Below are 27,995 nucleotides of genomic sequence, written 5' to 3' on the forward strand. Positions count from 1 at the left end.
TATCCTTTTTCCACTTCCAAAAACCTGGTTCACATCATAAATCATGAACTCACATTAAAAACAAAAATCCTTTTCTAAAAGTGGGAGAGTTTAAAAATTAAGTCACACAGAAATTAAATGTTTCTGCTTAGATTATTCTTCTATAAATGGTTCATATATAACATACATTAAGTTATAAGACTCTTTAAAAAGTAAAGACTATTTCATTCACTTTTGTTCCTGGCCCAGTCCTCAGAATAATGTCTATAAAAGTTAACCAGCAAATTAGTAATTACTTGAATCATCACATTTGTTCAACATAAACTAATGTTGAATTCAAGTTAAGTAGACTTTGGGAATAAAGAGCTGGACAGGAATGTAGACATGTGACTTAAAAAAAAAGATACTACTATTGGAGTGCCTGGGTGGCTCAGTGTTAGGTTAAAGCCTCTGCCTTCGGCTCGGGTCATGGTCCCAGGGTCCTGGGATGGAGTCCCACATCGGGCTGTCTGCTCAGCGGAGAGCCTGCTTCCTCCTCTCTCTCTGCCTGCCTAGGCACTCTGCCTACTTGTGATCTCTGTCTGTCAAATAAATTAAAAAAAAAAAAAAAGATACTACATCATCCACTCTAAAATGCACACTACAGATGTTTAACTAGACTTACTGTGGCGATCATTTTGTAATATATACAAATATCAATAACTATTTTTTATACCTGAAACTAATAGAATGTTGTAGGTTAATTAATCCTTAACTAAAAGAAAAATAGTAACTGCCCCCCCAATACTATAAATTCACATAAAAATAAGTTTTGAGGGGCGCCTGGGTGGCTCAGTGGGTTAAGCCGCTGCCTTCGGCTCGGGTCATGATCCCAGGTCCTGGGTTCGAGCCCCACATCGGGCTTTCTGCTCAGCAGGGAGCCTGCTTCCTCCTCTCTCTCTGCCTGCCTCTCTGCTTACTTGTGATTTCTCTCTGTCAAATAAATAAATAAAATCTTAAAAAAAAATAAGTTTTGAATATCAGAGGGAAATACAAGAATGAGAATTTGAAAATTTGACACACACAAGCATATAAAGAAAGCTACAAATACTAAACTTTAATTTTTTTAAACAAAAACTTTAAAAAACACAACCCAATTTCTAGGTGTTTTGAAAACAATCTTTATGTATATTCATGGTAGGTATATGTTCCCTACTCTGAATCTACCCAAGTTAGTACACCCAGCACTAAACTAAGAAAACGGGAAGGATTAAGGGATAAACTGGCAATGCTGTGTAAATAAAACAATTCATTTATAAATAATAATGAATGGTCACTCCACACCATAGTAACTTCAGATGATTAGAGAATAAATACTTCACTTTGAGGATTACTGACTGGCAGTGTGTTGCTGGTGTATGTCAGGATTATTCATCACCCTGACAGTAATACTAACCACAATCCATTTCAGTTACTTCAGTTTATCATATTCTGACTAATGTTAAAAAACAATGTCATTGAAGGCTGCTTAAATTAAGTGTAAGGTTAACCTCTGTTAGACTCATTTAAAAACTTCTACTAGAAGGTAGAAAATCAAATCTGCAAGATACTTAGAAAAGGTAAATTTTAACAAAGGTCACAAAAAACAGACTGACTTCCTGATTTAAAAACAAAACTTCAGCAAATTTTGTAAATGCAACACAATCTCTCTCTCTCTCCAAATATACATATGTATGTTCACACTTTGCTAAACTTATTTCACATTTTGAGGAAAGAGTGGCACAACCATATTTTAAACTAAATACATCACAGTGAACAAATAATAATTTAAAGTTTAAGGTCAGTATACCCATGATAATTTTCCTTCAGTAGCATATAAATAACTACATAATACTACATATAAAAATACATAGCAGTTTGCTATATAAGAGCCCCCCACCACCAATTAAGTAACTGAGAAAGGTCCCTTATTAATAAATGAAAACGGACTCCAAAGATTTCCTACTGTAGTCCTCTAATTTTAACCTTCTAGGCTACTTTCACATAGCATTTTGGTATATTTTTTAAAAACCATCTGCACTAATATTCTACTTTCTAGCGCATCGTTTTCCTTTTTCTATTAATGTGATAGTTTTCTATTATCTCGTGAGGACATTTATTCTAATTTTGCTTATAAGGCTTTTTCTGTTTCCTAAATTGTCTTTGTTTCTTCTAGTTTCTTTTTATTTTTCTATCTGTTTTAGTCTTTGTTATCTTTCACATTGGAGACTGTCTTTAAATGTTTGCTAACACTTGGTAGTACCTTCACTTTTAGAATGAGGCACAAAAGAGCTGACTGAAGTACTTTGAACCTAACTAGCACTGTGAGCTGACAGACTTCACTGAAGGGCAATCAGATGGGCTCCAAGAAGGATTCCTAAATGTTAATATTTTTTAGGTGTTTTGTCTTAGGCCAGTCAATCTTCTGTCTTAAAGGGTGGGGCTGGTATAAGCCGCCAGAGCTCTGATAGCATGACGGCAAAAGGGATCTGGGGGTCTTCACTGTTCAGTACTTAAAGCTTTCAGTTCATCCTCCAGTTTTCCATTCCTTCCCATTAGCCCCTCCTCTGCTGTTCTTGGTGTTCTCAAATAAGAAACTTCTCTGGTATAATTTCTCCAGAAAGTTACATATCTCTTTCCTTTTGCCTAGATAGAGGAAAGAATGGTTAGATTTTGGAAAGAAGTAGACACAAATGCAAACACTCAATCTAAAATACTCTTTCCACTTATTCCTAAAGTCTACCAGTTCACTGACAGGGACAGATCTGAGATCTCAGCCTTAACACTTTGGAAAATGTGTGACCTTGGGGAGATCCTTAACCTCACTATATGTTAGTTTCCTTATCTGTAAAATAAAGATAACACATTCCTTATAGTATTGTTGAGGGGATTCAAGGAGATAGCATATGTAAAATTTTGTTTACAAAGGAAGGCCCCTAATAGGGCTTCCCTCACAATCTAACAAATAGATTCTAAACTTCCTCCACATCATCCTTCAGCTGATTAGACTGTAAACTCCCCAAGGCAAGAGAGATAATTTATACCAAAATATCCAACATCAATGTGGCATATAACAGCATCCATATTTGATGCCAAAATTGAAGTACTTTAGATATATTTTATCAGCAAAAAAACAAAACAAAACAAAACAAACAAACAAACACCAAAATCCAAGCACGGGGTAATTATTTTCTTTCTCTGTATTTACGCTTTACTGAAATGCTTTAACATCCATTATTTACCGTTGTAAAATCACAAGGTTTTTAATAAAATTTGAATTCCTTTGACTAAAGCTTAATAAATTTTTAAAAAGGGGGTGTTGTAACAGCTATCATATTTAAACAATATTCTCCTCCCACTCTCAAAAGAGTGTTCTTTTCCCTCTGTGACATCTAGATGGTATACTGATTCCTGGTATATCTGTTACAGAACAGGACTAAAAGGACTGGCATTCATCAGAAACAGCACTTAAAACTTAAAGAGATAAAGAAGTGCTGTCTGATCAACAACAGTTAAATGTCGGTAGTCAATTCCAGGTCAAGATGAAGCCTGTATATTAAATGTGTGTGTTAGGGAGAAATATCTCACATATAAAAATACACAACCAAATGGTAAAAGATAAATGAGGGACATGGAAAGAAAATCACCTACTTTTCCTTTAAACAAAGAGAGAGAAGAAGAAACAATAAATACTAAGGACAAATAATGGCAACTCATAAGCAAATAAGTACATTCAAGAGAGTTTTGTCATTCAGTTCACTTATGTTATCTGAGAATTTACTCTTCAGAAACATTTTGATCCAGACTAGGGCACCAGAAGCTGCTAGTTTGTTAACAGAGTTGTGAATGGTATAACATTATAACATAGGTTGAAAAAAAAAAACAAAACTATGATTTATTAGGGCTTGAACCAAAATTTAAAATTCAGTTTGAAGATTGTGAATTCTCCTTGAATTCCTACACTGCAAGGAAGAATCAGGTAATCCTGGTGCAGGTTCATTTTCCCCTAATTCTTCTTCCTGCACCCTGAACCAAAAGAACAAGCTTACATGGCTCTAGCACTATAAAGCTGAAAAATGGATGATTTTTCCTTTCCTTCTACCTCAAACTCTCTTTAAGGATTTTCCTTCATTTTAAGAATGTAAGCTCTATTTTTTTAAAAATAAAATACTTGCTTATACATTAGTCATTTCTGCTTTTTTACCCCAATCTTCAGTTTACTTTTTAGTAGGATAGTAGTTAACTACCTTGTTATTTTGAATTTCTAAACTAAGAGTTTCTGGCACACAATATTATTAAATAAACAAATGAAAAAATAAGTGAATACTCAAGTTGTATCATCAGGGATTGAACAGTTTTAGCCAAAGATTCAGCTTTTTCATAAAACAGGCTTAGTCAAAAAAAAAAAAAAAAAAGCTTAGAGAATAACCTGAAACAAACACACTAAGAGGAACAATTTGGAAAAGCTTTCCTTTTTAAAGTGCTAGAATGCTGGTTACATTTTACCATGTATTTCAGCATGAGAGGTGAAAGGCAACTTGACAAAATAACATTAAAACAGACTTAGAACGTGATGCCAAAAGGCAGTTTAGCACCCTGCAATACTTCTCAAACATTCTGGGCCCAAGCTTTTAGTTTTCATAAGAAATATGTCACTTTAAACCATAAACCAGTGCACACACACGTATGTACACACACATGTGGCTTAGGCCAAAGATTCATATATAACGCACACTGATACTTCTTTTTTTAAATCATATGCTATATCCTTCTACTCATTTTTTTCTCTATAATATCTACCTATTTATTTACTTTGAGTGTAGGTGACACACAATATTGCATTAGTTTCAGGTACATAACTTAGTGATTTATCATTATATTTATATATTATTTATGTATATATTTATATATACATTATTTTTGTTTATATATATACATTAAGTTTATACATTATGCTGATTTGCTACAAGTGTAGGTACCATCTTTTCCAACATGTCATTATTACGGTATCATTCACTAAATTACTTATTCTGTGCCTTCATCCCCATGACTTATTCATTCCATAACTGGAAGCCTGTATCTCCCACTCTCCTATAACCATTCTGCCCAACCCCCACCCCCTTCCCTGCTGGCAACCATCAGTTTGTTTTCTACATTTATAGGTTTGATTCTGTTTTTTGTTTATTTGGTTTTTGTTTATTTTGTTGTTCCACAGTTACTACTTTTTAAGTTTTTCTATTCGTTTTTTAAAATGCTAGCTGTAAACTGCAGTTTGAAAAACACTGGCTTAGTGTTTAAATTCTGGTGCTAGCCACTACCTGTGTGACTTTGTACAACTTGCTTAACTTCATACTGCCTTAGTTTCTGTCTCTGTCTCTGTAAAAAAGACAGTGAATAATGCAGCCTACCTTATAAGGACTTTGTGAGGGTTAAAAAAAAGTTAACATATAATATACTTAAATAAGAGCTTGACAAAAGTAAGTCCTCAATAAATATTAGTTAACAATAATGAAGTGGCATATTCCCCCATATAGCTAATCTATAGCTAAGTTTTCATTTGGAAGCTAATGGTTAGCGACTGCTTTTCAATGTAAGAACAAACTCATTTTTTAGAATAGGCACTGAAGTTATGATACATATATATATTAAATAATTCAAAATAATTATGTGAATCAATTAGAAGAGAAATAATTGCCTCAGAGTATCTGGGCTTTCCTCTCTTAGAAAACTGGTTTACACAATCCATTTCCTACTAAGAGGAAAAGAAGAAATCACGGTGGCAGAGAAAATCTTTCTAATCTACAAAGAAAGTCCTGATACTGAAACATTCTGCCATCATAATTTGTTTTTATGATATGACATTTTATAAACATATTCCTGTCCTAACTATTATTTCTTATAAAGACAAGACAAAAAGAAAATGTTCATTCCTATCTCTCCCAACGAGGTTGTCAAAATATAAAAATCTATATATAATTGTAAAATACAGATTAAAGTCTCTCCCAACTCCATGCCTGGTTAGATCTGTCTTCTCAACAGTCAGAATTGTAGACCAGTGATGAAACAACTGGGAAAGAAAGTGAAGGAAAAAAATCAACTTCAAAATTCATTCCTACTTTTTTTAGCTTTGAAAGAATAAATTTAACCATTATGTTAAATGAGGGCTTTCTCAAAACATACATATAAGAAATTAATTTTCAGCAGATTTTCTATTTGATCTTCTATACAGACTATATTCAATCTTCTCAACAGAGTGACAATACTAATTTGAAATTATTATAAGGAGATAGTGTGCATAAAATAAAAGTTTATACCTTCAAGAAGACATTTTTTACATCTTTCACTGAACTCTTTTCGCAAAGAATGATCAGAAAAATAATATAGAAGAAAGGTTGTTGATTATACTAATTCAGCTTCAGAAAGAAAATTCCCAGTGTAACATGGAAGAAATTACCAAGTAAAATTGTAGCTTTGTATCAAAGCTGCTAAAACTACTCTGAAAAATAGCATTGAGAAAATTAAATGGACATAAATATGCATAAATATTTCAATATGTTTTAAAGCCAGTCACGGTATATAATCTGTTAAAGAATGGGGATAAGATCTGTCTACATTTTAAATAAAGCTTTGCACAGAATGTTTTCTACAATTCCACAAGTTTATTTAAACAAATAGTAATGTTTGCTAAATGTATACTATGGGAAAAATTTCAATATAAATCTCTTATAATCATTACTCAGACAGATACAACTCATCTTGTGTATGAGTTATACCCCTGAAATATGCACGTAAACAGATATCTGAAAATTGAATCACACTGTAAACATTATGGAAGATTTTACTGCCAAAAGGAATAAGATATTTTTATAAAGTAAATAATTACTACCACTTTATACATGCAAAGCACAATTTTTAAAAATCGAACATGTTTATTTCACTTAAAATAATGTAGTTAATTCCAAACTCACTTATATCCATCAATATTTAATGAAAACAATTAGTACTAGATTCCATTTTCTTGAACTTGAATGACTTTTATAGCATTTGAACTACCACTGCTTTATAAGTTATAAGATATGTGGTTGAGTGTTAGAGCTTCCCACTTCTTCCCAACCCTGCTAATTACACTACTATTCATTATTCAACTATGTGTCCTTTAGATCTTGTTGAAAGCATTCTCTATATTCTTTCCTCAGCCCAAAGTACTAATCTCTCAAAAAATCTCACAAAATATAAAAATGGGTACTACTACAATTAAAGACACCAAATCATCAAAATTTTATTTTTTACGCCTTTATATAGTGGATATGGACATATATGGAAAGACTCATGAAAGCAACTCCTTTAGTTTTGAGGCCCTCTACCACTTTTACAAATCTAACAAAATAAAAAGAGCAAAATCACTATTGGTTATCTAGTGGGGCATAAAAATGGCCTTATTTATCATATACAGAATATAAATTGCAAAGGCATTAGTTAAAACAGTATTTTACCCACCCAACAAAAGTATTTGGCAAGTTCTATAGAAATAGTTATAACATACAAATAAAATTCAATTTTAATAAAGGATTCTATTTATCTGGCAAATAATCCATTATGGCATTTTGCTGGTATTACTTTAATGAACTGTCATAACAAAAGAAACCATATAGTTTAAAAAAAAAAAAAAAAAACTGCTTTGGAAACTTTCCTCTGGTCATGTAAGATGTTTTCAGTGAGACAGAGAACCAAGACAAGAGGCAGAGAACAGGGATGCCTGGGTGGCTCAGTTGGTTAAGCATCTGCCTTCAGCTCAGGTCGTGATCCTGGGGTTCTGGGATTGAGTCCCGCATCGGGCTCCTTGCTCAGCCGGGAGCCTGCTGCTCCCCCTGCTTGTGCACCCTCCCCTGACAAATAAATAAATAAAATCTTTAAAAAAAAAAAAAAAAAGAGGCAGAAAATAGAGGCAGTTGGCAAAGAACAGTGGTAGGAGGAGGCAGCAGGATTACAGGAGTTCTTGGTCAGGTACAATGATGGCAGAAAACAAATACAGCCTGAGCGGAAATATCCAAATAGCCTCCTGCTTATCATCATTGGTAACTGTTCTACCAGGACAGAAACATGCACCCTGTCCACAATCCGTCTTACTACCCACCGGATCTTGAAGAGCCCACCAAAAAATTTTCTAAACAACAACAACAACAAAATCTTAAGCTATGTGCTTAAATAGAAGTCTAAACAGAAGAAAGTCTAAAAAATTTTTAAAAAGGTAATTCTTCTAGAACTCTAGGAAGGATATTTATTTAAATATATTTTGTGAAGCGAATTTTACATTTTAGTAAATTAAAGGAGTAAAAATAAGATTTTTACTTTTATGTACATAAAATTCAAATAATGGAAAGAGAGTAGGATATAATAGCCTGAGAATTGAAGAGCTGGCAAGTTTTTATTATTGACCTACTGAATGACTCACTATACAGGTCAACCTAATACATAGTCCAATTATTCGATTAGAGAGTTTTACAGATTCCAGTGAATACTACAGGGTCTTAGAACAAATATGATACCTAGATGTAAGTAAGACTTTCATTTTTCTAAAAAAAAAACAACAACAAAAAACCCCCACAAAAACCAGATGTAGCTGCTCTTGGTTATACTCAGTCATGTGTTTATGGTCAGCTGAGGGCTGGGTTAAGATGGCTGCTGATGGTACAATCTAGCCATCCTCCACATCAGGTTGAACTGGCCATGTTAGGGGCACGGTCTCAAGTTGATCACCGAGAAGCATTAGAAACAGATGGTTTGAGAACTGGGCCAGAAATCATAAGGGTTAAGACTGGAGCACTCTGTCAGAGATATGGAAGTTATCAAAGACTACTGAGATTATATCAAAATGACTCAAGAGCAACGTAAAGCTCCCTGTGGTAAAAAACAGGAACAACTGAGTGAACATCAGTAAAAATAATCACTGCAATGGACTGAAATGTCAAATACATTTAAGTCTGTGAGTTCATTAAGATGTTTTTTTTTAGAAAGTTAGGTCCATTGGAAGATGTTAGGAACCAGTCACTGTTATGAAAATGAAATAAAGAGAGAAAAAAAAACACAAATTTTTATTCTGCTTTTCCAATGCAATGTACCACTGAATAACCTAGTAGTAGATTAAGGGAAGCATCTTGTTACAGAATGAGTCTCAATAATAAATGAAATTAAAGTGAGAGATGGTAAATATCATGATTTTGCAATGATTACATAACAGGTGAATCTAGGCATTAAATATAAATGGCAACTAACATCACAAAAGAGAAGTAAAGAAGGTATTACATGCCTTCTATGAGAAGAATGCGAAAACTTCCTATGACGCAGTATTGCCACAAATATCCAATCTGAATTCTATCAATCTCTGGAACAAACTACCAATTTATAAGAAATACAGAAAGTGGAGAAACCTGTTAGACTATTCCACTGGGATACAATAAACAAAATCCATACTGTGAGAAAAGATATAAGACAAACTATGTTTCTTCAACTAATCAATTGGAAAGAAAGAAAAGATAGAAGAGAAACCTACAGGAGAGACTTAAGACTTAATCAGTATCAACTGAATGCACTGTGTGGTCCTTATTTGGATCCTGATACGAATAAACACACTAAAAAGAGTTAAGAAAAGTTGTAATTCAATTGGAATGTCATACTTACTAGGCTTTTGATGATATTAAGAAATTATTACTAATATTTTAGGTTTGCTAATGGCATTATGGTTATGCTTTAAAAAGAAACCTTAAAAAGAAGTACATATTGAAATATTTATGAATAGAATGTTATGATATCTAGGATTTGCTTCAAAGTAATATGAGAAAGTAGAAAGAAAATGAATATAAAAATAAAATAAGAGTAACTATGAGTTGATAATTACTGAAGCAGGGTTACTAGTTGATGTAAATTTATTACGCTAATTTGTCTACTTTTGTATATGCTTGAAATTCTCTATGATAAAAAACTAAAAAGAAATATGCCCTTATTCTATATTACAAAATGGTGATACAGGATATTCTATTTATTGATAATCTAGGACAGAAAAGGAGAGTTCTTGAAGAACCTAAGATATGGGAAAATAGTTAAAAAACAGTGTGATAAACGTATATGCATATAGAAATATAAAATGTAGTCATTCCTTTTTGATATGTGGTAATAAGGAGTATTTTTTGCTTATTTATATTTACATTTAAACAACTGAATAGTTAATATTTTATAACTTGGGGAAAATGTCATATATATTTTATCATTTAACACATTTAGTGAATGGCAGGCCCTGTGCTAGGCATGAGAAAAACAATGGTGAACAAGAACTCCCTCATATGGAGTTCAGTAGGAGAGACAAAAAGAACCAAAACAGGTAGAAGGGCATATAATATGCAGGGTATTTTAGGTGCTGTGAAAGAAACAGAGAACAGAATATCACAGAATGAAAATAGTAATGGTCTCCATGAGGAGGTGACCTACAGGACTAGAGTCAGCCACTAAGTAGGAGATGAACATTAAAGGCAGAGAAAGCAAAACTCTGAATTGGAAAGAATAATTCTGCATTCAGAATAACTAAGTTAAAAAGGTTTAATCACTGGATTTCTATAATTCAAAATTATATTTAAAGAAAATTCATTTTGAGGTAGTGAGGGATGGATTAGACAAGGGCAAGAGGTGGCAAAGAGATCAGGTAGGACATCTGTAGTAGTGTACAGGTACTTGTCTTTTAATACAAGTGCTGGTGAGAAGTATCCATGATACTAACACCATTTGAAGAAGTTAATATTTTAGAATAATGTCTTCCTAAATGTATACAGAAAAAAGAATACAACTGTAAATACTTTTCACTGTTACCAACTTTATCATGCATTTTTCAAAAATTTTCAATTTAGGGGCACCTGGGTGGCTCAGGGGTTAAGCCTCTGCCTTCAGCTCAGGACATGATCTTAGGGTCCTGGGATCGAGCCCCACATCAGGCTCTCTGCTCAGCAGGGTGCCTGATTCCTCCTCTCTCTCTGCCTGCCTCTCTATTTGTGATCTCTCTCTGTCAAATAAATAAAATTTAAAAAAAAATTTTTTTTAATTTAAATTCTAAGTTCAATTTTGAGAAAGTGAAAATACATATAAAAGATAAATGTATTAAAGTTACAGTTACAGTAAAAAGATTTTTAGAAAGTAAAGTGAAAATCAAAAATAATCAAATTCATTGTGATGTGCAAGGCAACTGTATTTCAGATGATTCCTGAAAAATTACCTTGGACAAATCTCTGAAGTTGCTTGGCAAGGTAAGATCCAGTTCTTCTGATTCATAATTAGTGATGACCCAGGGAAACACTGGATACTGATTTAAGTCATTGTAACTCCGTCCTAAGAGAGGAAAAAAAAGTCACTCCATTTAGAATAATAAAATGAAATGATAAATAGGAATATCATTAGCTAAAAATAATAACAACTTAACTTTTTAAGTGCCAGACATTGTTCTCATGGTAAATAGACTTTTATTAATTGAGTTAAACTTTATATACAGTTATTGAATGCCTATTGACCATCTTTTGGGAAATGTAATAGTATCATAAGAACCTTTAATAATAGTATAATAGTGTAAAACAAATCTTAAATAATGTGAGACTCAACCCCAACTTCTTTTGAGTAGTTTAATAACTACTCAAAACAAATCACTGGTTCTACTCTCTAAAAAGAATATTTGGAGGATACATTTAAAAGATACTTTAAGCACAAGACAAGCTATTTGAGAGTAGACTATTTCATAAACGTTGCTCCCTAATTATTACTGTGCATTTACTCTATGTGTTAATTGAATTATTTCTCATGCTAAATATGTCCATTAAGCTTATGGTGTAAGTTTTCTGTTTCTCACTACTACTTAAAAATCGTTTCAGTCGGGGCACCTGGGTGGCTCAGTGGGTTAAGCCGCTGCCTTCGGCTCAGGTCATGATCTCAGGGTCCTGGGATCAAGCCCCACATCGGGCTCTCTGCTCAGTGGGGAGCCTGCTTCTTCCTCTCTCTCTGCCTGCCTCTCTGCCTACTTGTGATCTCTCTCTGTCAAATAAATAAATAAAATCTTTAAAAAAAAAATCATTTCAGTCACTACTTATATAATCTTCATTGAGTTTGATATAAATTCAAATTTTCTTCATTCCTATCTCTCAGCTGGCTGTGAACTGAACATCTCAACTGATAACATTTAGACTTTTCAATGTGAACCCTTAACTTCTAGTTTTCCATAATAGTCCCTCTCTTCTCCTCTTCTCTAACAGTGCCTTTATTCTTCATGAGCTATAATTCCTTCACCAGAGCTCTTGAGCCTGTCTCACTCATAATTTGCATTGTTACTTCTCTGTGTCCCTTTCGTGGTTTCTCACCTTTGTTTTAATCTATTCTCTTTTTACTATTACACAAGAAAACTATAATACACATCTAATGTTCTCATTTATCTCCAACCATTCAGTATTTGCAATCAACCTTTTCTGTTTGCTTTTAAGCTAAATATGGCCTGTACTCCTTTTTAAATCTCCCATACCATATTTGGTACAGGCAACCAACACCTTTCTCTTTCTTTCCCCTTGCATCTCAAGACATTTGCTATACCTCAGTTTTCCTCCTCTTAGGTCTAAAAACTCTGGGATAACTCATCCTCTTCTTTTCTTTACTAACTCTACCTTTGTCTTCTTGTCATGAACAAGAACATTCACCAGACCTTGTCTCACTGCTTTCTGTATTATCTGGCTTCGTAACCTCAACTCATTCTTGGTAATTTCTAATTTATGCAGATGAAATCCAATGTCTTCTCTCCAAATTCCAAATACCTTCTTTGAACTATACTTCTAAAAATTCTTTTTGATAACTTGGATGTCTATCTACATAGTAAGATCATCATCTTTCTCTAGACCTTTTTTTCTGACTTCCTTTCTGTAATGGCACCACCATTTCCCCAATGATTCAGGCCAGAAACCTGGAAACCTTTTCTGACACTTCTCTTTTACCCCCCTACATTTAGTCAGCCTGATGTCAAATGGTTTCTACCTTATAAATCTTACATCATTTAATCTATAAATTCCCACTGTCACACCTCTAATGCAAGCTCTCATTATTTTTCACATATAATTACTTCCTAACTGTGCTCTCTACCTAGTTTCATTCCACTCTAGTTTATCCTTCATTCTGCCAAGTTAACTTTCTATATAGTACTAATATCACTTATTTGCTCAAAAACTTTCAGAAGTTGCCCTATAAATGGACTGCTAACTCCTCAAACTGAGAGAAAATCTTTCACAATGTGTCTCCCTGCTACCTTTTTAGTTTTCTTTCTCATTATACCTTTATGAATATATACTTTATGTGTGTACATTCATATACATATGTATAAACTATACCATTAATCGTTCTTTAGCTATATCACATTTTCCCACCTTTGTATGTTTCCTTATGCCTTCAGCTTTACATGGCATGACTTCTAATCTCTTAAATACCACCTCTACTAAAGTAATATCCATCCTTATATGAACATGAAATCCTTCCTGATTTTTTTCCTTACTCCCATCAACTGGACGAATATAATTTCCCTCTCTCTCTGAACTTTTAATTACAAGAGTACTTTGTATTTCTTTTATTGAATCTATAGTCCTTGCTCTAGAATCGTGTAAATGCTAAAATTCGTACTTAAAATAACTTCTCTGAGAGCAAGCAACATGCCTTATCCCTCTCTGTACCTCCTTTGTGCCTCAAATATAAACTGTGTCAGTTTGCTGAACTGAAATCTCAAATGTCCTACAAATACATTCTCTGTTCTCTTCATTCTAATTATCACAAACAAAAAGTAATGACACATTTCTATTCTTTACTCTCTCTTTTTAAATTTAGCTTTTATTTATTTAGATTCAATTAGCCAACAGATGGCATATCCGTAGTTTTTGGTGTAGTTTTCAATGATTCATTAGTTACATGTAACACCCAGTGCTCATGACATCACGTGCCCTCCTTAACGCCCATCACGCAGTTACCCCATCTCCCTTTCCAGAACCTTCAGTTCTTTATTCTCTTTCAAAGAGAACAGCTTCCATGGGTGATGTTCAGTAATACTTCTTGATTACAGACCTTACAGAGGACCATTTACTCTAGATTTTCACATATGGATCATAATGTAAGTATTCCTTTACTTAATATTTTACCAAGTTTACTTTTTTCTATGTTACATTTTTGTTTCATCATGTAACACACTTCTGATTAAGTTATTAACAGGTTAAGATTTTATATATGGTTTTTCATTTCCACTATCCCATAATGGATCCATTCTTACTATGTTAAATAGTTGTAAATTTTCGTTTAAGATTTTTAGAAAAAAGTATGCATACCCATTTTTAATTTTCTCAAGCAGCCAGCTGTTCGTATGTAAAACTGTAAACTCTACTGTCAAAATTACTCTTGATGAGGTATTCATGTAGTAATAATGAAACTAAAAGTAAGCTATTTACACTAGTACTCATAATAATCTAATAATATCACAATTAATAACTTATCACTTGAAAAAAATTATCATTTGCAGTAAGTCAACATGTAAGTTCAGATTACCTGCTATCGTGTTGAGAAACATCAAATACTCAAAATTTGAAATCTCTCTATGCTGCCATCGCTGAGTCATATTAGAAGCTTTAAAGAGTTGACGTGGACTAGCTAATGAGATACGCCTGCAAAAAACAGAATTTGACATAGAATCAATTTAATTATAACATAATAATAAATTATGAATATCTGTGCTTATTCTGTATATTTGACATAAAAAATGATATCTGTATATTCTGAAAAGTTCTATCCATGTTTTACTAATGAATACAAGAAATGTTTCAATGTACAATTAATGATTACATGATTTAGACTAACCACAGGTCCATGATACATATTCTATTCATTCAAGTAAGCTGTCATTACAATGTCATTATAATATCTAGTTTCCATAAATGTTCATTAGTAATAGTATGATTAATAACTTACTGATTTACTTATATAAAAGGATTATAGTAACTGAGAAAATTGTATTGACATCTTTTTCTGTGTGGGGGTTTCTTTTTGTGTGTATTCACATCTTTATCAATTTTAATAGTTCTCTTAGAGACAACACGTTTTACATTTTAAATTTAAATATTATGTTTATATACCCTTTATAAGATGGAAAAGGAAGATTCTAAATTCTTCACGTGTCTATTGATGGGGTGGGACAAAGGTAAAAGAAACTATTATTTTTTTATACAGCTTAATAATAGATGACCAAGTTTTCTGTGTTTTTTTTAATGCAATGTAAATAACAAAAGATGTAACTGACTAATACTAAGTAAGAGTGGTAAATAGGTGGCAGGATTAATTATTACCTTCAGAACCTAGGATCTCAGAGAAGTATGCTGTGACAGTTTTTCCTACCACCAAGGACAAGGTAACTATATTTTTTGTTTAATTTTCAAGGGTACAATTTACATACTATAAAATTTACCCACATAAGTATACTACTCAATGATTTATTAATAAATTTCTAGAGTTCTGTGATTATTACCACAATGTACTTCAAACCATTTCATCACGACAAAAACTTGCCTTGAGCCTATTTACAGTTAATCCCCACTCCTATCCCCAGCTCTAGGTAACTATCAATCTGCTTTCTGTCTCTATAAACTTGCCTTTTCTGGACATTTCAGATAAATGGAATCACACATCATGAAGTCTTCTGCACCAGGTTTCTTCAGTAATCATAATGCTTTGAGATTCATCAATGTGGCATGTTATTAGTAATTCATTTTTTGATTGCTGAATAGTATTCCAGTGCATGAATATAAAATATATCACATTTTAAAAATCCATCTTAAAACTCTTTTAAGAGTTTTACATATATTCTGAATACAAGACCCTTATCAGAAACACTATGTACAAATATTTTTCTCACTCTAGGACTTCTCTTTTCAAATACTTAGTGGTGTCCTTTAAAGTACAAAAGTTTTAAATTTTTATTAAATCCGATTTCTCAATTTTTTCTCGTATGGATTATGCTATTGGTATCACATCTCAGAACCCTTTGCCTACTCCAGGGTCATGAAGGTTTTTCTCCCACATTTTGAAAATTTTTTTTTAAGTTTTAGCTCTTAAATACATGTCTATGATGCACTTTGAGCTAATTTTTTATGAATACAGTGTGTTGAGTGCTGAAGTCCATTTTCTTGCAATGAAATTTTCTTGACTATCTAAATGTCTCAGCACTATTGTTCAAGGATTATATTTTCCTCATTGAGTTGTGTTAGCACATTTCTTGAAAGCAAATGGATTTTATTTCTGAATTCTCAATTTTGTCCCATTGATTTATAGGTCTATTCATTTACAAATATCAGACCATCTTGATTACTGAGGCTTTAATAATTAGTTTTGAAATCAGGTAGTTGGAGTCCTCTAACTTAGTTCTTCTTTTTCAACATTGTTTCAGCATTGTTCCAGATCCACTGCATTTTAGCTCTTCAATATCTCCAAGAAAGTCTGCTAGACTTTGAGAGGGACTGCACTGACTTTATAGATCTGGGAAGAACTAACATCTTAATCATACTAAATCTTCTGATCCATGAGTATGGAATGCCTCCATTTATTTGATGACTGTCTTTAATTTCTATTAGCCATATTTGATAGTTTTCAGTATACAAATCTTACACTTCTGTTATCAAGGAATGAAGACCTTTCCCCCACCCTTTCTAATCTGGATGCCTTTAATTTCTCCCTCCTTCTTTCCCTTTCATACTGCACAAGCTGAAATCTCCAATATACTATTGATAGAAATGGTGAGGATGGGGATATTTTAGCCTTCCTGATCTTAGGGGAAAGCATTCAGTCTTTCAACACTTTTCCCCAATTATTATATCTTTCTTTTGAGCTCCAACTGCCTACTCAACATTTCAGTATGGACATCACTCAGGGCTTTCAATCTCAACAGATCTAAAACTAAATTTCTCATATTTTGCACCTCATCTTCACAACCTCGACCCCAAACTTCGGGGGACAGATACACAACTATTCCTTCTCCAGTGTTCCCAATCTCAGTAGATGCTATTCAGCAGCTTAAACTAAAACTTGGCAAGACACACTGGACACCTCCCTCTCTTATCATCCTCCATTATCTAACTAGTCTCGAAGTCACATAAATTGTATGCTCTCAAAATTTCTAAACAAGGATGTCTCTCTTTAACTGCGCTATCAGCATCACATATCACCTGGATTTCCACAATAAACTCTTATCTCTGAACTGACACTCTTCTTCCCAGAATCACTAAGTTCCAATGATATCTGCCTTCCAAAATTCCTTAAAAATACTGGAATCTCACCTTATTTCAGGACTTTTACATATGATATTTCTGCTTTCAAAAGTAAGCTGATTCTATTCTTTCAAATTAAAATTTAAAAGTCACATAGGAGGACATTTCTGACCACATAATCCAAAGCATCTCATCTCTACTCCACTAATCACCATTATAACACCCTTATTATATTCCTCCCATCACTTACACATTATTTGGTCTGCATATCTGTTAAAACATGCATGGGTAAGATGGTATTTATCTTGCACACTGCTGGATAATAAACACTCTGTTAGTGTTTGGATCTATTTAAATAGCTGGTTTAATGAATTAACCTACATCTAGCTTTCATTACAAATATTTATATTTGTAATATTTATATTTAATATTTATATTAAATCATTACAAAGATTTCCCAGGTATGATAACACATATTAGTTGATGAATAAAACTTAAAAAAATAGAGATAATTAGTAGAAAAAAGACTTTCTTATTAAGATAAAGAAATTTACTATACAATTCTGAGCTGTTTCATTCTGAACCTGAAATTGCTCATTAAATTATAAAACTGACCAAAATCCTCACTGGCATTATAAAGCAACTACTGCTTATCATCTAGAAGGGCCACTTTAGGTGCCTCTTTTACAAAAGAGTTGTACCCTGTGGTAGTTTTAAAATATGTCCATAAATTCTTTGATGCTTTGTTTTTTTTTTTTGTTTTGTTTTTTTTTTGAGATACTTCCTCTTTAAGAAGTAAAACTTTTTCCCTCCCTTGGAGCCTGAGCTATATTTAATGACTACATTATAACAAATATAATGTAGCAGAATTGACGACCTACTCTACCTATCACGGGTAGGTCATAAAACGACACTGGGGCTTCTGCCTCATTCTCTTTTGAATCACTTACTCTGGGAAAGTCAGCTTCCATGTCATGCAGACATTCAAGCAGCTTATGAAGAGAAGACTTGATAGGAAACTTTTATTTCATCTTTTCTAATCAAGATGATCAGTAGTTTCCCTTCCTGGTAATGCTTTTCTGTGGATTTTGAATTCAGATAATGCTGCCCTCATAGAATAACTTTAAACATTTGTCTTTCTTTTCTATTTTCTGTAATAGTTTGCCTAGAAATGGTATATTTCTTCATTTAATATTTCATAGAATTTGCCAATGAAACCATTTGAGCTAGGAATTATCTCTGTCAGACTTTTTTAAAAACTTTTTTTTTTTTTTTTAAAGATTTTATTTATTTATTTGACAGAGAGAGATCACAAGCAGGCAGAGAGGCAGGCAGAGAGACAGGAGGAAACAGGCTCCCTGCTGAGCAGAGAGCCCGATGCGGGACTCGATCCCAGGACTCTGAGATCATGACCTGAGCCAAAGGCAGCGGCCCAACCCACTGAGCCACCCAGGCGCCCTCTGTCAGACTTTTAACTACAAATTCAATTTCCCCTGTAGAGGTACTAAGGTTATCTATTGGATGGAAATTTGTCCATTTCATCTAACTTATCTAAGGAACACAAATTTGTTCATAATATATCCTTATTTTCCTTTAAATATCTGTAAGACCTGTTGTGATGTCCCCTCTTTCATTCTTGATACTGGCAATTTGTGTCTTTTTTTTCTTCATAAGTCTTGTATATATATTTATTACATTTATTAATCTTTTCAGAGAAACAAATTTTCATTGCATTGGTTTTTATTTATTGTTTTTGCTCACACTTTTATTAATGTTGTGCCTTTATTATTTTCTTCTTTCAACCTATTCTGGTTTACATTTGTTCCTCTTTACTAGTTTTTTTCAAATAGAAGTTCAGTTGACTCAAAATAATGCATTAATAATCATTTAATATGAAATATAAAACAGAAGGAAGTTTAAAATAAGTAAGAAAATTAAGTAAGAAAAAATACTAATACAGATTATTTTCCAAAATTTTCTCATATAAAACAGTACCTGGTTTGAGGTAAACCAAAACTGGTTCCAATACCAACACGAGGTAGATAATTAACCACTTTCTTTACTGTTGCAGGGTCTGGGAAGTTGAACATTACAGCAACTATGAAAAATCATTTTTAAAAGTTAGAACACAACATAACTTCCTTCTTGGAAAACTGACTTCTTGGTCTAATAAAATATCTACTCTTATTTCAGGTATACAATTCCTGTCATATTACTTTTATTATAGTGCATACCAAGTTTTAGTATTAATATGCTAGAGGTAATAATCATTTTATTTATAAATATCTTAGCCACAGATAGTTCCTTCTCCAAACGCTGTCAGAAATTCTAAAAACTGTTGTTGCATTAATGTGACATAAAGCTGAGATTAGCTACACTTTGAATTTACAAAATTGAATTTTAGCAAGTTAAACATATATATCTTGAGTTTCTATAAATAGTTAAAGTTTTAACTTTACATATCTAACAGTCTAACACCAAAAATACTATAGATATAAGTACTAAATTGTCACATATTTATTTCCAATGATGAAGTTTAAAAATTATTCTCTTTACAATTTTTATGTTTATAATTTGTATGTTCACATAATCCAGAACAATGTGTGACCTAAAGGAAAACTTTTCCTCTAGAGTTAATAATCAAATTTAAGTGTTTTCTCATCATCTCTACATCAGTAATAACACAATTTGAGACTATCGAGAAACACAACCAATACACAATACATATTTAGTACATAAATGTTAATTTATTAATCATCTATAAATTTTTGATCTTCTTAAGAAATACGAAAATAAATTCAAAATCATGGGAGAGAATTTGGAAGGTATTAATTTGGACAGTCTTAAAATTTTAATTCTATTATAATTTTAGCATCATAACCACTATGTACTCATATAGAAAATGATCCCTTTTCTCTACCCAGCTTAAAAAAAATTCTTCAGAAAAAATTTATTACTCTGGTATAGTTTTAAATACTGGCATTACCAGCATGTTTCAGGTAAATAAGCACATGATCATTCACTAAGGTGTCATATATATATATCCAACATACCTTTTTAATAAGCTATCCCTATATATCCATTATTACATTGAATATAGGGGGAAAAAAACTACAACAGAAAAACTATCATAATGTTATGGCAGATAACGAAGGTCATGAAGGAAAGGCGAAAGAAAAACACACAAAACCAAGGGTGCATAAGAAATTTTAAAGCTATGGTGAGTGCTGTGAAGTGTGTAAACCTGGCGATTCACAGACCTGTACCCCTGGGGATAAAAATATATTATATGTTTATAAAAAATAAAATTTAATAAAAAAAAAGAAATTTTAAAGGAGTAAAATATGAATGAGGATGAGCAAGTAATAAATACTGTAAGACTGTAACAAAACCCCTTTGGGACAGTGACAATGCAGGCTGAACTAAAGAGTGAAACATTCACTTGATTATTTGCCTGGAAGAATAATGTTTACATTGGGAAAAAGAGGTATGTATAGGGGAGAAGACCAAATAGGAAGGGAAGAAACATCTCCATCTAAAGAAATCTGTATTCTAAAAAGACACTTCACTCCATAAAGGGAAAATAATGTGTGTATGGAATATATCTTACTTTGTGTAGATTTTTTAAAATGACAATGTGTAGATTATAGAAAGAGAAAATAAAACTTCAATCTACTTATGTATAAGGAGTATGTACAATAAGTCACTAGGTTTTATATATTCTCCCTGGTATGCCTCCACTCATACCCACCAATGCTTTTACTTCAAGTTCACCTTGTCTCTCCTATTTGTCTTAATGAATTTCACCAACTTCCATTTTAAACCCACAAATCGAATTTTAGTTCTTTCAAGAATGATGTAATACAAAGCAACCAGGACACTTGAGTACCATATTCTGATGGTCCCTTTATAAATGGCAATAGATTAAAGATTGAATAAGTGTATCAATTATTTGATTACCCTCTCCCCTCTCCAAATGCACCCACCTTCCAGAAGGAGTTTAAGCATCAGAGCAATATTGAGAACATCAAAATTCCCCAACTGATTAAATAGTTAGTTATTCGCCATATTTAGAAAACCTTTCACTAATCTGTGATATGGCCAGAAAACTAAAACTACTACAAATAATTCTAAGAATGACCAAATGGGGGGAAAAAAAAACATGAAAATGCATGTGGTTCAAAAAATGAGGTCAGTATGGCAGAGAGTAGACTACAAATTACTATCTAAATGGAAACAATACGGTATGTTTAAAAATAAAATCTGAAAGAGGTGGAGGTTAGCTTTATAACAATATACTTCTGAAACATATTACCTCTGTTTGCCATAAAGATCTCCAAAGCTGTATTTTGCAAAAGATAACGACGAGAAAAGATTGATCGTATCTCTGTGAATAGCCATTTTCCATGCAGCCCTTCTGTATATGCCAGGATCTAGTGAGGAAAAAAATAAGCCCAAGTAAGTAACAACAGTTTAATTTTTTCTTTTTGTTTTTCCCCCTGAATAAAACAGAAAATACCCTATTAAGAAAAATAATTTCTAAAAACTGCAAAAAGTTATGGAATCAATTTGGAGGGAGACTAAGAAAACAGACTGCAATTTACATAAAGGAAACAATGAAAAAGCAGAGCAAAATTATAAAACATCTATTTATAAATATATTTGGGGCATTTAGAAGCACTGATGTGGGGTGCCTGGATGGCTCAGTGGGTTAAAGCCTCTGCCTTCGGCTCAGGTCATGATCCCAGGGTCCTGGGATTGAGCCCTGCATTGGGCTCTCTGCTCAGTGGGGAACCTGCTTCCTCCTCTCTCTCTGCCTGCCTCTCTACCTACTTGTGATCTCTGTCTGTCAAATAAATAAATTTTTTTAAAAATCTTAAAAAAAAAAAAAAAAGCACTGATGTAATCTGTTGCTTTTCAGGAAATACAAATTTCACTATTTAGTGATCGGGTTTTGAATCCTGTTATGGAAAGTAAAGTTTTAGATAAAAAGAAGGAAAACTTCAGAAGAATGCCCTATGTGCTTATAGATCACATATACAATTGTTTCATATAATACAAATTTAATGTACTCAGAAATATATTTTTTATGTTATGTGAGGTTTTCATCAGGTTTTAAGTACAGTTGAAACACAGTGTTACCCTAGTTTCAGGTGTATAACTTAGTGATTTGACAAGTTTACACATTATTCTATGTTCACAGTAAGTGTAGCTACAATCTGTCCTGTTATATTGCTATTACAGTATTATTGACTGCATTCCTAATGCTGTGCCTTTTATTCCTCTGACTCATTCATTTCGTAACTGGAAGCCTGTACCTCCCACTCTCCTTCACCCATTTTGCCCAGCCCCACCCCTCCCCTCTGGCAATCCTCAGTTTGTTCTCTGTATTTAGAGGTCTGACTCTGCTTTTTGCTTAATATTTGTTTGTTTGTTTTGTCTTCTTTTTTTAGTTTCTATTGCAGAAGTACCTTTTATATGCTTTAAAATATATATTTAGAGCAAATCCCAAGAGTTCTCATTGCAAGGAGAAATTTCCTTTTTCCTTTTTTAAAAAAATTGTATCTATATGAGAAGATGAATAAACATATTGTGGTAATCATTTCACAATATATGTACAAGAAACCATCATGCTGTATTCTTTAACTAATACAGTGACGTACGTCTATTTTTTAGTAAAACAAAAAATTATATATCTTCAGGTTCATAACTTCAAAAAAAATCACATTTTAAGGTCACTGTTAAGCCAACAGTCACTCATTCAGAAAGCACAAAGACTGACTGTATAAGAGGTTAAGTATCATTTTGTCAGCTAGGCTAAACACAAACCTGCAAATGAACTCAACATAATCTCTCTATGGAGTAGGTGGTTGTCAGAGTAACTTGTTACAATTCTTGTCATCCCATGTGACAGACACAGTAGCTTAGAATGCTTTGCCAACTCAAAGTAATCCTGTCTTTAGTCCTAAGCCACTTTGTTGCTTTGTTATTCAAGTTTTGTTTTTTAAAAAGTTCATTTCAAAAGCTTAATTATGAAGGTGTTAAAGGAAAACCAGATGTGGCATTTCTTACATCAGTACTTCACCTAATCTTAATTTAATAAAGAAAATGAGATGCATTTACTATCAAAACCTAATGAAAAATCCCTGAAAGCAAATAATTAAGATATCTCTCTCAAAAGTAACCACCATTAAAAAATTCAAACAGAATGACATGTGATTATGATATTGAAAGGTAGGGACAAAGATGGGATAAGCAAGGAGAGGAAAAAATAAGAAGAATTTATCCCACAAGAACTTTCTTTTTCTATATTCGTTTCCATATTCTAGATTTTAAATACAAACAAATCTAAATTCCTCAATGTAAAAATGCAATTTCATTGGTAAAAAAAAACTACCTTATTTAATTCACTAAGTATGTATTTAGATTTTTCTACAAATTCTATTTTTGGTACAAAGGATCTAAAAACAAAAGAATAGGGACGCCTGGGTGGCTCAGTTGGTTAAGCAGCTGCCTTTGGCTCAGGTCATGATCCCAGCGTCCTGGGATCGAGTCCCACATCAGGCTCCTTGCTTGGTGGGGAGCCTGCTTCTCCCTCTGCCTCTGCCTGCCATTCTGTCTGCCTGTGCTTGCTCTCTCTCCCTCTCTCTCTGACAAATAAATTAAAAAAAAAATCTTAAAAAAAATAAATAAATAAAAATAAAAACAAAAGAATAACTTCAAGTCTCAGTGTTTTTTGAAAAACAAAACAAAAGTTCTATGGACCAAACAAACTTTTAGTTTTAAAACTGGTGATACAGGGATGCCTGGGTGGCTCAGTTGGTTGGACGACTGCCTTCGGCTCAGGTCATGATCCTGGAGTCCCGGGATCGAGTCCCGCATCAGGCTCCTGGCTCCGCGGAGTCTGCTTCTCTCTCTGACCTTCTCTTCGCTCATGCTCTCTCTCACTGTCTCTCTCTCAAATAAATAAATAAAAAATCTTAAAAAAATAAAAGTAAAAAAATAAAACTGGTGATACAGACATCTATTTTCATTCAGCCAATACCTGCATAAATAAGATCAGGAGAAATGAACAGGAAAAGAAAGAACAAAACTGTAAGTCTTACTCTCAAGACTTTTTGAAAGCAGAGGCTACATGTACTTCTTTCTCTCACCATGACCAGTAGGCCCAACCCTCCAGCCTACAGTGCCTCCTACTTGGTCTCTCTCTTATCTCACCATAGCAGAGTCTACTATGACCAGAGGAGCCAAAGAAAAAAAATTTTCAATAGAATTTTTAAATATAAATCAGATCACATCATTCATGCATTTAATGACCATCCAGTGGCATCCCACTACATGCATAATAAACACTGACACTCTTTATAATTATTTATAAAGCCTTACATCTGAGACTCATTGATGAGCCCAAGTCATTCCTTTTTGGGGCCTTCATAAGGTATTTTCTTGTCTGACTCGAATGTTCTCCCAAATCCTCACATAATTAGCTGATTCTCACATTAGATTTTTGCTCCAATGTCACCTCCTCAAAGAAGTCACTGGATCTAAACCCCACTTCTTCCATAACCACCTCAAACTCATCAGATTTCCTTCACAACACTTATCATTACTTGAAATTATTATCAGCTTGCTTGTCCATTGTCTCTATTCAGCACTAAAATGTTAGAGTCTTAGTTCTACCAGAATGAAGACTTTTAGTATATTCTATTTCCATTGTCTAGAACAATATCTGACAAAAAGTAGATGTTTTTGAATGATTACATGAGTCAGTGAATAGCAACCTAAGCTCAATATATGGCCCAAATTCATTTTGTTTGGACCGTATGACATTTTAACAAAGTATTGAGATTTCTGGTTTCTCAGAAAAACTAGGGCATCTGTCAAACCTAGATCTATCTGCCACATGGTAACAACTGACATACACCCATCATTTTGGCACAGTCTCTACTCATTCATTCATTTACTACTAACTGTCCAGTCCTGTTGGCATTTGAATTTGCCACCCTAGACTTACCAAGTAGGAGACAATCTAGTATATGGTCTGTAACACTTAGACTCCAACCTAGTATCCAATTATTAGTAAGGAGATTGAGAGCCAGACCAATTAAATAGTTAATACAAAGTCCCTTGGGAAGTTAGTGGCAGAGTCCAGCCTACTTCCATATTCTCCAATACAAAAATACAAAGGTTACAATATACATTCCACATTGTCACATTTGTAAGGGGCTTAAATATTTGTTAAACTATAACTCAACTTAACAGAATCTTAATCAACTACATTTGTCTTCCTGTCCTTGGGTTATAGGTGAAAGAAGGAAATTAAAGAATACAAATAACAAAGACTCCTCTAAGGTCTATGATATGCTAAGAATATCACACACTAACCTGAAAGTTCTACCTTTTATATCTATAAAGCTATATAATAAAACCTGTTGCTCATAATGGTGGGTTCAGTCATTATAAGATCATGGCCATGCAACTAAACATTTAATTATATTCAAAGATACTTTAATTATTAATAAAAATAAGCATACTAAAACACTATTATAAGATTTTTAATGTACTGAAGGTTTTCTAATAAAAAATTCAATTTATATCCCATACCTTTAAGCAGTATAGTTATTAAAAAACTGACTTAAAAGTGGGATGCTTCTTTAAAATGTTTTATTACCAAATCATATTCACAACTGCAGAAAATGACATAAACCCCATGTACCCATTACTCAACCATATAAAATCCTCACATTTTCCCATCTTATTGCATATCTTTAAAAAATAAAGCATTTTAGAGGTATTGACATTCCCATATATAACTCTTCCTAATCTCATTTTCCTTCTTTGTGAGAGCAAATCGCTATTCTTGTTTTAAGCTTCATCATTTCCATGTCAGTTTTTACACTATTAGTACATATACATCCATAAATAATATCCATCATTGTTTTGTATGTTTTCAAACCTGATATAAATCAGGTATCATACTGAAGGTATGACAGTAGTGTGCTTTCAAATTAAATATCATTTGGTCTAGTTTGTTAAAAGTTGGAGAAAAAGAAACAGGAGGAGAGAAGACAAAATTATATAAAATTGCCATAAGTATCGAAAATTAATATCACACACAAAAAACTAGCCTGACTTAAGGAGAATTAACAAATGAAATTCTATACTTACGGTCAAGATAGCTGGGTTAAAATGAAAACAAAAAATCTTTCAAGTAATAGAAGTAGTAGCTGAAATTGATATAATAACATTTCTTTAAGGTATTCATTAGGAAAAGGTGTCAGTACTGAAATGCAGCTGAGGCCTAGCTAAGCAAGAGGTTTATTTCTTATTGGAATAGTATATTCTTGGTCTGAGGCTTCACTTCAAAGTCTCTAGAGTTCAATTAAAACTGGATTAGGTAGAAGCAGACCCTTCTTTGGGACTTTCTGTTCGCTGAAACTCTACATACACTGACAGCACCCTAGACAGAGGTCTAGCCCTCCAATGAATCAGTTGCTATGGAAACCGTATCATTACCATTGCTCTGCAGTTATGACCCCAAGTGTAGAATAGCTTGAAAGCTTAAGCGCACAGACTCTTTGAATGTTTATCACCTTGTTTTAATAAGGTTAGTATTAATAGTAAAAGTAAATTCAACTTTATTTTTTTTATAATTTGTTTAACAAGAATATTTAATTAAAATGTTAAGGTAAGAGAGGAAAGAAAGAAATCAGCACTTAATTTTAAATATACACACATACACCATTTCTTTACATTAAAAATATCAAACATAACTTTAAAATTTTTACCTAAAAATTGACGCTTCTGAAAGGGATATATTATTTTTCCCAAATAATACACAAAATAATTTCTTCTATCTTTCAAATAATGTACTGTGAATACATATAAAAACTTCTTCACCCTGTTGCATTTATTGGCTTAAAGGAAATAATTTTTCCACTTTCCTTTTAATCATTTATTTTGAAAAGCTTATGAATTTATTCAAATAAAACTTTCTTCTGTTTGCTCATCCTCTGAGAGAAATAGAAATGTATTTATTGCCCAATTGCATAATTTTATTGAATATCAAGCTTTAAAAGAATTTTTAAGTAGTCTCTAAAAACAAAGTCATATTTGCTTCATTTAAGTAAAGAAAAAAAGTTTTGTTTTCAAAAACTATACAAACTATCCTCAGTAAATTTAAAATTTTTAAAAATTTTAAAGGGAAAAATATTAAAAAGTGATAAAATCTTTTACCTCAAAAATAAGAAATAGGTGTTTGTATATAAAAATCAGAAAAAGGCTTTTTAAAATACTGTTCTTTCTTAATGTTTAAGACTAGCATTGCAAACACTAGTCCCACATATTTGTCAAGTTTTGGAGGGTTTACTCTGAGACAATTCCATATTGATTTCTGAAGAATCTGATAATAAAAGTAAAATCAGATAATATATATCACCAAGTATACTTACAATTTTGTAACAAAACTTTTTATAAAATATATAGAATATATTTAACATCATGAAAAATGTTTCAAACTTAATATACAAAATATAAGCCAACCATTCTATCAATTAAGCAATGACACCACCGGAAGGAAAGTCAAGAAAATATTCATATTCCACTTTCATGAAAAGCGATTATAAATTAGTCACAAAGATTATACATTAATTTGAGAAAACAGTAAATATTTGAAATATATCTAAAATGAAAACACAC

The 27,995-nt window shown here is 32.7% G+C and overlaps 1 protein-coding gene across 5 annotated transcripts in view; it reads right to left on the minus strand.

Moving 5' to 3' along the window:
* The window catches only part of LRBA (LPS responsive beige-like anchor protein), a 755,230-nt gene that overhangs the window by 182,669 nt on the left and 544,566 nt on the right, over positions 1-27,995 (minus strand). For all 5 annotated transcript variants that reach the window (XM_047717621.1, XM_047717620.1, XM_047717619.1 and 2 more), the window contains exons 41-44: positions 21,613-21,730; positions 19,293-19,395; positions 14,590-14,705; positions 11,255-11,367 (exon numbers count right to left, since the gene is read on the minus strand). In XM_047717621.1, coding sequence (XP_047573577.1) covers positions 11,255-11,367; positions 14,590-14,705; positions 19,293-19,395; positions 21,613-21,730 — 450 coding nt within the window. The remainder of the gene's footprint in view (positions 1-11,254; positions 11,368-14,589; positions 14,706-19,292; positions 19,396-21,612; positions 21,731-27,995) is intronic.

This window comes from Lutra lutra, chromosome 2 (assembly GCF_902655055.1).
Source record: "Lutra lutra chromosome 2, mLutLut1.2, whole genome shotgun sequence".
NCBI lineage: Eukaryota > Metazoa > Chordata > Mammalia > Carnivora > Mustelidae > Lutra > Lutra lutra.